This window comes from Nicotiana sylvestris, chromosome 4, assembly GCF_000393655.2.
Source record: "Nicotiana sylvestris chromosome 4, ASM39365v2, whole genome shotgun sequence".
In the NCBI taxonomy this organism is placed as follows: Eukaryota; Viridiplantae; Streptophyta; class Magnoliopsida; order Solanales; family Solanaceae; genus Nicotiana; species Nicotiana sylvestris.
Window position 1 is genome coordinate 1594897 of NC_091060.1, and position 11194 is coordinate 1606090.

An 11194-nucleotide genomic window follows, 5' to 3' on the forward strand; every position below is an offset into this window, starting at 1 on the left:
CGCTACACTTTTGAAATTATAGGTTCAAAATTATATTCTTTTTAAAATTTTAGTAATTTTCACTTATATATATTTATACTCTGTATCGAAAATAAAACCGTTCAGAGTAGGATTTGGAACACAATTTTACTTGTAGAGGTGCATCCAATAATTATTGCATCATAGGAAACTTTGAGCATGGGTGCACGCACATATATTTAAGTAATTTTGAAGAAATATAACATTATTATACATAGTTTACGGAGAGCAGTATGGGTTCACGTGAACCCATATGCCTAAGCCTAGATACGCCCCTGATTGTACGCAGCTTTACCCTATATTTCTGTCAGAGACATTTTTCACGGCTCGAACCTATGACCTCAACCTATGACCTCCTGATCGCATGACAGCAGTTTTACCAGTTACGCAAGGCTCGCCTTCCTACTACAGCAAATCTTGGTGCAGCCATTATGACTTTCAAATTAGGATGCACTGAATAGGATGTAAAATTTAGCACAAATCACCAAACCACGAAAAAGAAAAATGGTGTCATTGTTTCACCAAATATGAACAGGTTGAATAGTTGGTATAGAACTCCAAAATTCTGCATATAAAATTTGCTCAAAATAGCAATCAGACATGTTAAATATGTCATATGTGGTAGTTGAAACACTAGTGAAGTACAAAGTGACAGGTGAAATTTTCCACTTCAAACTCTATAACTGTTGATACATACAAAAAAAATCAAGATTATATTTTCCATAAAAATCCATTTTCAAGATATATAGTCCTCACATGCAGTCCAATAAACCACTTAGTGTCTATTGACAGTGACACCTCTAATCTCCTCCTTATATATTCTTTCTTGACCAACCTTAATTTTCTTGAGGCCATTCTACACCCCCTATTTTCACTCAAACAAAAGGCAAATATTCAAGAAATAACAAACTTTTAATTTCCTCTACACATTTAAGAAGGATGAAATCACCACCAACTCATGTCTTCTTTAAACATAAAAGTATGTTTCTTAGGTTTCTTATATTCATATTAGGCATTTGCTCAATAAACAAAACTAACCTCTGTTGTGACCAAACTTTTGCCACCCCAATATCTTCTTCTTCTTCTATCCCTTCAAATTTTTCAGTGATTCAATCATCACTGAAACAGTTAAATATTGAAGGGTATTTTAGTTTCAAGAATTTCGATCACGCGGCCAAGGACTTTGGCAACAGATATCATTTCTTACCGTCGGCAGTTCTGTATCCAAAATCAGTTTCTGATATATCATCTACCATAAAACATGTGTTTGACATGGGTAGCAATACAGACCTAACTGTTGCTGCTAGAGGTCATGGTCATTCTCTAGAAGGCCAAGCTCAAGCTTACCAAGGAGTAGTGATCAATATGGAATCGCTTCGAGCGCCAGCAATGCGTTTCCACACAGGGAATCAAGAACTGACTTTTGTTGATGTTTCTGCTGGTGAACTTTGGATAAACATCCTGCATGAAAGTCTTAAACTTGGATTAACACCAAAATCTTGGACTGATTATCTTCACCTAACCGTTGGAGGGACTTTGTCCAATGCCGGAATCAGTGGTCAAGCATTCAAACATGGACCACAGATCAATAATGTTTACCAACTTGAGGTTGTCACTGGTATGTTCATGCACAACAATCTTATTATTCCCCAGTTTAAGTTTATACACTGACAGTGCAAAAAAGTGAGATTAGCAGCCTGCAAAAAATGAGGCAAGTTACCTGCTACAAATACAAAAAAAAAGCAGCCCGGTGCACTAAGCTTCCGCTATGCGCGGGGTCCGGGGAAGGGCCGGACCACAAGGGTCTATTGTATGCAGCCTTACCCTGCAATATTTCTGCAATAGGCTGTTTCCACGGCTCGAACCTGTGACCTGGCAGCAACTTTACTCGTTACGCCAAGGGAACTTCACCTGCTACAAATACAATAGGTTAAAATACACATATAGTGCAAAATTCTTTACATTTTCAGTGTATATAAGTCAAATCCTGCCTCTATTATATTCCAACAGAGTACCAAATCAACAACTAGAAGTCAGACTAATCAGTTAAAAAGTGTTTACATTGAGGACTTTGACTCAAGAAAGCCTACAGCAGAAGGCAATTTTGTTACAACAAGTCATCACCTTTTTTATTAATCTAAACTTCTGGATAATCAACTATAACTATTGGAAAATTTCACATCCTTCCATTCTGTAAGTTGGATCGCCACGTATTATATTTCTTGAAATTATTAATAATACATTTTTCTGCATAGGTAAAGGAGAGGTGATTACTTGTTCAGAGGAGCAGAATGCTGACCTGTTCTATGGTGTATTAGGAGGACTAGGCCAGTTTGGTATCATCACAAGGGCTAGGATTGCTCTTGAACCAGCACCTAAAAAGGTAATTTTTCCAACTCCGAATATCAAATAGTTAACATTAATTAGAATAAAGGGTAGCCTGGCGCACTAAACTCCCGTTATGCGCGGAGTCCGGGGAAGGGCCGGATCACAAGGGTCTATTGTACGCAGCCTTACCCTGCATTTCTGCAAGAGGCTATTTCCACGACTCGAACTCGTGACCTACTAATCACATGGCAACAACTTTACCAGTTACGCCAAGACTCCCCTTCACATTAATTAGAATAAGATTTTAAAGAAAGAAAAAGAAAACAAGTCCAATAATTTCTACTAAAGTTCAACTATTTACAGGTAAAGTGGATCAGAGTGCTGTATTCAGATTTCTCCACATTTTCCTATGATCAAGAACACTTGATATCATTGGAGAATTCTTTCGACTATATAGAAGGATTTGTCATTATCAATAGAACAGGATTGTTAAACAACTGGAGGTCTACTTTCAATCCTAAAGATCCACTTCTAGCCAAAGAGTTCAGTTCTGAGGGAAAAGTTCTCTACTGCCTAGAAGTTGCCAAATACTTCAATCCAGAAGAGACAACCAAAACTGATCAGGTAAGATATTTTTAGTCATTTTAAGCTTCTAGCTTTTGACAAAAGAGCAGCCCGATGCACTAAACTCCCGCTATGCGTGGGGTCCGGGAAAGGACCGGATCACAAGGGTCTATTGTACGTAGTGTTACCCTACATTTCTACAAGAGGCTATTTCCACGGCTCGAACTTCTAGCTTTTGACAACTTTGCAAAAATGTTCACCTAAACATGTCCACATCTTGACTCTTGTTTTTCTTAACATTACAGAATGTTGATGCTCTTTTATCAAAGTTGAATTATATCCAATCGACGTTGTTCCAATCAGAAGTCTCGTATGTTGATTTTCTCGACAGAGTCCATGTATCCGAGATGAAACTCCAAGAGAAGGGGTTATGGGATGTTCCTCATCCATGGCTAAACCTTCTAATTCCAAAGACCAGGATTCATGACTTCGCACAAGAAGTTTTTGGGAAGATACTTACCGACACTAGCCACGGTCCTATACTCATCTACCCAGTCAACAAATCAAAGTACTGAAATCATCATCACTCAACTAATCTTCTTGTTAAGGATATATGCATTTTCCTAACATGATCTACGATCATTTTGTGTTGCAGGTGGAGAAAAGGAACATCACTAGTTACACCCGAAGAAGATGTTATGTACTTAATAGCATTTCTATCTTCTGCCATGCCATCTTCAACAGGAAAGGACGGCGTAGAATATATTCTAAATAAGAATAAGAAGATACTAAACTTTTGCAGAAAAGCACATATTGGAATGAAACAGTATTTGCCACACTACACAACACAGGAAGACTGGAAAAGTCACTTTGGTTTCCAATGGGAAACATTTAATAGGAGGAAATCCACATATGACCCTTTGGCTATCCTAGCTCCTGGCCATAGAATTTTTAGAAGAGCATCAGGCGTTCAACAACAATGACTTCTTCCGAAAATATAAATAGCTATATAGAGTTATTTTACATAGATCTATGGTTATAATGCTCCACAGTGTACACATGTAACAATGTTGAGGCATTGTAGCATTCTTTTCGGAACGAACTATCTTTGTACATGAATACTTGAAACTAGCAATGAATCTAATGTTTGTGCTTAGCAGAACTCATTAAAGATTCAGTAAGATTCGACACACGATTGAAATTTTCATTTCATAAAAGAACTTTTAATATGGAATTTCTACTATGTTTCCTAGTACCATCTCAAACACAACAAGATACGTCAAATAGAGAAGTGCACAAAGGAGAAATAACAGATTGACAACTAAGCACATTAACGAAAAAGTGCACAAAGGAGAAATAACAGATTGACAACTAAGCACATTAACGAAAATGTCCATCGTGATTGATCATTAATTTCATACACTAGGATTGAACTTATTGCTTGAACAAACTGTAAGACAAATACAACGTACGTTCAATCAACAGGACCAGAGCTGAGAGTCTAAGAGTGCTATTAAAACTGGAAAACACCTCAGAAGTCCACCTTAAGTTGCAGTGTGGATAGATTTACTTCTTTGCAGGTTCAGTCCAGCCAAGGCCCGGTCGCTTAATGCTTTCACGTGGTCCTTCATAGTCCCAAGCATCACGAATAGAAGCCTCAAAGTCAGTGGTATCGGTTGCGATAGGAAGAACACTATTTAAATCGTCTCTTGCTCCTAGACCTCCGGCTCTTATAACGTCATCCATAGTGATATCTGCCTCCATGTTAACTTCGCCTTGAGAATTCACATGTCGTGGAGCTACATCGCCTGCAACATTCCTACCAACTTGACCTTGATTCCCTTCAGATGTCACTTCCTTTGAAGCCTTATGCAGTTTTTGATTGGATTCAGTGCTTTCATTCTTTGTGTTATATTCTTTCTTAACTGTTGCAGTTAAATATGCATCATTTCAAGGGCAAGCCATCATGCATATTTGCAACATTTTGGAATTGATTAAGAGCATAGGCAATCTATTATCATCTAATTAGACAATTTCAAAGTTTAGAACACCTCAATACACTGTGTCAGCAAGAAAAATCATGATAAGATGATATACAGAAAAAGTGTACACTTCCCTCAGAAACTGTGCTAAAGCTTCTCTTTCCACGAAAAAGAACGATCCAGTTTTTTATTGATCCTTTCTTTTTCCAGAAAAGGTAAAAGTTACTGCATTTACGATGAACTAAGTTCTTGATATCTTCAAGGTTGGCATCTAGAAATGTCGTTAAGCCTAATATCTGGTACTTATTTCTTTCCTTATTGCATCTCCTCCTTATCCTTCTGAATTTCTGTCCATTAACCTTTCACCTTCTGTCAAGAAAAAATCGCCGTCTTCAGGCGCATGACAAATCAAGGCTGTGAATTTCAGATTTCTTATTTGGTTAAAGAGATCCAGTCAACAAAGAATTGGAGTTCACAAGTGTTTGAGAGAAGTTTATCAAATTTATCAAGCTTTAAATCTCCCAAAGGAAAGATCGTTCGGACAGTTTGTTGGGACAATACTTTCCAGAACTTAAAGTGAGTAACGAATTATCCAATAACTTAATGGTTAAATATTGAAATAGAGATAACAATTCCAACAACAGACCGAGCAAGAGCCCTCTTCACTGTCACAGTGTTGTGCCTCAACTCTGTTTTTTAACTAAGGAAAAAAAATTAACTGAAAAAGAGAGTGAGACACGAGTATCTTATTTCTCTTTGGAGAGAGGGAAGTAATCAAAAACTGTTTCTTTCCTTTCTGCAGGACATTATTTACTCTTGCTGAAGTGAACATTTGGCAATTTCTGAACCAAGTGGATACATCATTTCCTGCTTCACAAAGCAATGGACATTTCGTAATCTTACGGTACATCATCATGATGCCGGCATGTTATGCAAGAGCCATTCACCCTTTATATTATGATGATTGACTTTATTCTCAAAACGTGAGAAATACTAGCAAAAAGTTTATTGAAATGCCTTCCTCTGCTTTGATAATGTCGCCTGCTCTAGAAGACTGCTATACTTTACTTTGAGTAAGATCCTACACCTAAAATTTCTCGCGCTCCATAAATAGTAATATCTATATAGCTTTAAGGAATGTTCAACTTGGTTTTACTATTTTGCCTATGCAATTTTTTGGGCTCAAACTCTATGTCACGTCCTTTCCACCAGAGGCGGAGGCGCGAAGCCACGATTTGAAGTTACTGGGTTCAGGATTCTAGTCTTTTTATGTTACTGGGCTCTAAAGTAAGAATTTGTACATAATTCAATGAATTTCTTAAGACAAATATAGGGTTTGCGCTAAAGCTACTAAGTTCGCCGAACCCGTTACCGAAGCTCTAGCTCCACTCATGCTTTCCACCTTATTATTATGTATTTAACTATTTTTATGATGAATATTATGTCTTTGAATAATTTGGTTAGCTTTTTCCAATGATATACCTTCATGAAATCCGTTAGTTCAACAACCTCTTGCAGAAACCAAAAGACAGATACAATTCTCTGATCTGTTTTGAAACTTAAAATAGCACAAACCTATGCATAAAATTAATTGCATTCAGCAAAACAGATATAGTATATTGTTAGGAGACAAGGCATGCACGGTAACCAGTTGAAATACCTTGAGAAGTTCCAAGATTATAGTGCTCCATTCTGCCTTAAATTACCACAGAAAATAAGATTTCCTCTAGCAAATCTTCACCAGTTCATAACCCCTCGGGAAAACCTTCAACAACCCTGTTACAGCAAAAGCATCTATTACAATCAAACGACAAGAAACCATGAACTCTCTCTACAAAATAAGACAAACTGTACTAAAAAGACAAAGAAATGAGGATTAGAAGAAGCAATATAATTCTCAATATTTTCCAGATCAAGACTGAAGTTGGAAAACCAAATGATTCTTGTTACTAAATACCATTACTCAAACCCGTGACCTATAAGCCATACGGAGATAACCTTACTATTGCTCATAGGCTCCCCTCATGACGTAACATGGAACTCTAAAATCTACGGATACCAACTCCAGTCGGTTTTTAAACAAGTCACCAAGACTGCTTACTTGAAGTTCCTAATCAAATAAATATGTCATTATCAATTTACTCTAGTCAAAAACTTGTCTATATTCCTACTAAGAAAACTCCCATCTTTTATACCCTTAAAGAAATTTGTTTTGCCAACTTTTTTTTCTTTCCTTTTTTTTGGGGTGGTGGTGTTCACACTAGCTTCGTGTACCTTGACTAGTTTACTGGGCGTGTTCTAGCTAGGTCTTGAACGAGGTTTTTTCGTGCTGTCACTCTTATGCCTCAATCACTCAATCATCCCGTCGAGGCCTTCAATCTTTACTTTGCTATCAACCCTCTCTACATTGGTAAACATGCATCCAGCTAGAAAGAGTAACACATATAACTACATAATCAAACACTACATCAAGAAACATGATGTACGAATCATTCAAGATAAGTTCAACCGTTCGAAAACACTAACGATCTCTCAATCCCACCCTCCCTCTGCCTAAAAAGTAAAGCATACACTTTCAACATATAACAAACAACTACGCTTTAATCCCAAATAAGTTGAGGTCAAATATATAAATCCTCACTGATCATGTTCCACATTTAAATTCATCACAGTCCAACATTATACAAAACAAAAATAAAAAGTACTTCAGTCAAACCTCTCTATAACTGCCTCATTTGCTCCGATATTTTTTTGTTGCAGTAATGAAGTGCCGTTATAAAGGATATATATTATAACATAATAAAAAAATTGGTTTCGAAAAAAACTTAGATTTTATAGTGAATGGTTGTTATATAGAGATGTTGTTATAGATAGCTCCGACGGTATAATTTTATGCATTTCCTACTGACATACGAATCTCCAATAGGGCTAAAAGACTCCTGGAAAGCATAGGACCTAAAGTAGATGTATTAACATGGCTAAAATATATTCCCAATTAGACAAGTCTTCAACATAAGCTAGCAATTTAGAAAGAATTAATCCAATCTCTCATGTGGCAAAAACTTAGCTAGAACCATCACAAGAAAACAAGTTATCCATTGAGAAATGCTCACAAAATAATCAACAAACAGGAAAAAAAAGATAACAACAACAACAAACACAGTGTAATCGCACAAATAGGGGTCTGGAAGAGTAGTGTGTACGCAGCTTTATCCCTACCTTGAGGGATGTAGAGAGACTGTTTCCGGCAGACCCTCGGCTCCAAGCAAACATGCAAATCACAACAGTATATAGAGAAGAAATATACTAGCGTAAAAGTCAGGGAAACAGTAACAACAACAACGAAGTAGAACAACCAACCCAAGCAATCAACAAACTGTAAAAATAAACAAATTTAAGAAGAAAAACCATTCTTGGCTATGTTAATGCACCTATTGATTTTTATAACACAACTCAACTGTATGTTATAAATAGATTGAAAGGGATTAAAAGACTGACCAAGATGAAGCAGAAGCAAAAGGGTGTCTCCAAATTCCAATATCAACTATTCTGCTATTATGTGGCACTATGTTATGGAATTCTTGAGCACTGTTTTTTATTTATTTATTATTATTATGCTAGAGTTGAGTTATTGAGTTGACAGTACAAAAAAATACGTGTAGTAAAGGAAGAGAGAACACGTAAATTTGTCTATGTAATGGCCTGCTATCTTTATGATTGGATTCTGTTTGCCCCAAAGGCCAATCTTGATTTGTGCACATTGTATTGGTCCAAGTGTTAGGTGATTTATCATAGGAATTTTTACACCCTATAGAAAATCATAGTACCCTATTTATTTTAAATAAATACCATTTTAAAATATTACATCCTATAAATACCTTTTATCCTTTATTGCAAAAAATCTAAATATAGTTACATCCTACAATTAAGGCACCATATATGCTAAATATTATTTTTCTCTCCCTTTTTGTATTTTCTCTCACATAATTACCGCGTATCTGCAAATCCCAATACAATCTCTCTTTATTTGCATACAACCAGACTCTCTTCTCCCACAAACCCTAGTTTCTTAATTCTTCTCCCACCCAAATTCTCAATTTTTTGCTCCGCGTCTCCAACGTTATCTATGTGCATATTCGATAAGAAATACAGATTGGAATTACTAACCGTATTTGTGGAGGTTTTGAGCAGAGACCCAATTCACTGCTGGAGTCAAGAAAGAACGTAACCAAAACCCCATTTGTAATTGGAGTAGCTATTGATTTATTCTTCTCACCATAGCTTCCGTTGGCTTTGTTCCACTTCTTGACTGGAATTGGCAGCAACTTTCTCGTTGAGTTCAAGCTTGAGGATTGAGTTTTTACTTGTAAGTGTAATGTGAAAAAGGAATCTTTGCACGAAAACCCTTCGTGTTTCCGAACAAAGAGGGGCAGCTGTGAGCACGTGATTTTTGCTTCACACGACAATCGCTCCAAAAAGAAATAAAAAATATATAATTGGCCCCGCTGTACAATTTCGGATTTCTGTGCGGCACCTTGTGGATTTATTTGTGATTTTGGCCCATTCTTATTTATTTACTTTATTAAAATAAAATTCAAAAAATATATATGTGTCCTGCGTAATTCAAACCGTAATTCGGTCATTAAATAGAAAATCGTGAATAGGCATTTTTCGTCCGTGATTTTGTTTGGTTTGACTTTACCGGTTTTGAAATACTTTAGTATGTGCGCAAATAATTATATTTGAGTGTGTATTTAATTTTAATTTGATTTTTTTTAGTTTTGTTTTAAAATAAATAAGAAAAGAAATAAAAATAAAAAATAAAAAAAAAAGAGAGAAAGAAAAGGCCCTTCCGGACTTGGGCCAATTTGTTAAAATTGGCCCAACGAACTCAGCCCAAGCGGACAGCCCAAGCCACCAGTCCAAACAGCCCACCCCCAGGCCATGAAACGACGTAGTTTAACACCAAAGCTACGTCGTTTCGATGCCAACCCATCACAACCGTTTAAACCAAGCCGATCCAACGGTCCAAGATCAATCCCCATAACCCACCAATAAACCCGACCCGTCTCACCCGGACCGACCCTAACCCTTCACCCTTGGAACGACGTCGTTCCCTGTTAGCCGAAGGATCCTGGCCCTTCATCTCGTCTCATCCAACGGCCAGGATCCACTTGCCCACTAACTATATAAGTACATAACACTACCCTACCCCCCCTATCCAATACCCCGGCTGCTTCGTCTCCCCAAACGAACAGCCCTAAAACCCTAGCCGCCTCTGCATACTTCCGCCATGAAAGCCGGCGGCATGGATGCCGGTGACCTTCCCTTGAACACCATAGGACCCCCAGGCCATCCTGAACCCAAATCTACCAACCCCATGTTTCGAATCACCCCCCAGGTCCTCGAATCTTCATTCGAAGATTCGAGTCAAAACTCGATCTGACCCAACCAACCCCAGTTTTGTACCAGATACTCCCCAGACCCCCCTCGTGACCGAACCATACTTGGTTTGGTCCGAATCTAACCAGGGAAACATGAATCCCGGATCTGAGTTTTGGAACTTTGTAGTTCCTCGTCACTAGTTCATACCCGTTCGAGCCAAGAAATTAAGGTCCAAGGGACCTTAATCGAAGTGTTTCTCATCTGAGAAACACTTCGATTAAAGTCCGTTCAGCCTTAAGAAAGTCTGTCCAAGTCCGGTTCAAGGTTTCCGATTTTTCAAGATTTGAGGTGAGTCTGCCTTCTTCCCTTATTTGTTTGGTCCATGTGAGGGATTAGATGTCTGTTCATGTTTTGTGTCAATTTGTGTTTTGAATTTTTATCAACTTTTGTTCGTCCACTCTGTTTGAACATCTGTGTTTGTCTGAATCCTTCTCCTCCTATTCTGATACGGCATGCGTATTGGTTGTATTCCAATTTGTACTAACTAACTGATTCCTCGGATGCACCATTCTATTTTAATCAGTATAAGTCGAGTCATGTGTCCCATACTTCTGAATGTTTGATTTTCGGCTACGATTGTGTACGATAATGCTAATATAGTCGAGTCGACATGAGTCGTCAATTAGTTTCAACTATCTGAGCATAGCAAAGCGAGTTGTTTCTGTCGAACATTTTTGAATCAATTGAGAAACAATTTCGTTTACTTATAGCTGTTGATTTAGATCAGTAATGTAAAAGGGATGTTTGGTTAAAATGCTGAATTGGATGGCATGTGCACTCCTGCACAACATTTGCATTGGTGCACCTCATGTGCATTGGTGCTCCTCATGTGCTTTGTGCACAACCTGTGGCCTGCA

General features: G+C 37.6%; 2 protein-coding genes across 7 annotated transcripts; one reads left to right on the forward strand and one right to left on the reverse strand.

The window, feature by feature from the left end:
* Nucleotides 1-957: 957 nt before the first annotated feature.
* LOC104218779 (cytokinin dehydrogenase 1) lies at nucleotides 958-4066 on the forward strand. The gene is made up of 5 exons (XM_009769362.2): nucleotides 958-1636; nucleotides 2274-2401; nucleotides 2710-2970; nucleotides 3216-3478; nucleotides 3566-4066. Exons 1-5 carry the CDS (start codon nucleotides 958-960, stop codon nucleotides 3891-3893), a joined length of 1659 nt encoding a protein of 552 aa, XP_009767664.1. The 3' UTR covers nucleotides 3894-4066.
* Nucleotides 1563-8548, reverse strand: LOC104218776 (uncharacterized). 6 transcript variants are annotated; one of them, XR_011406667.1, is made up of 5 exons: nucleotides 8391-8548; nucleotides 6553-6668; nucleotides 4454-4835; nucleotides 1843-1929; nucleotides 1563-1685 (listed from the first exon to the last, which is right to left on the reverse strand). XR_011406667.1 is itself a non-coding variant. In XM_070171709.1 (4 exons), the coding sequence occupies exons 2-3, from the start codon at nucleotides 6581-6583 to the stop codon at nucleotides 4477-4479; spliced, it is 390 nt and encodes a 129-aa protein (XP_070027810.1). In that variant the 5' UTR covers nucleotides 6584-6668; nucleotides 8391-8548; the 3' UTR covers nucleotides 1563-1929; nucleotides 4454-4476. The 6 variants fall into 6 exon arrangements, 4 of the variants coding, with proteins under 4 accessions (XP_070027810.1, XP_009767663.1, XP_009767662.1 ...); XR_709081.2 differs by having other exon boundaries at nucleotides 1563-1715; XM_070171709.1 differs by having other exon boundaries at nucleotides 1563-1929.
* Nucleotides 8549-11194: the final 2646 nt, after the last annotated feature.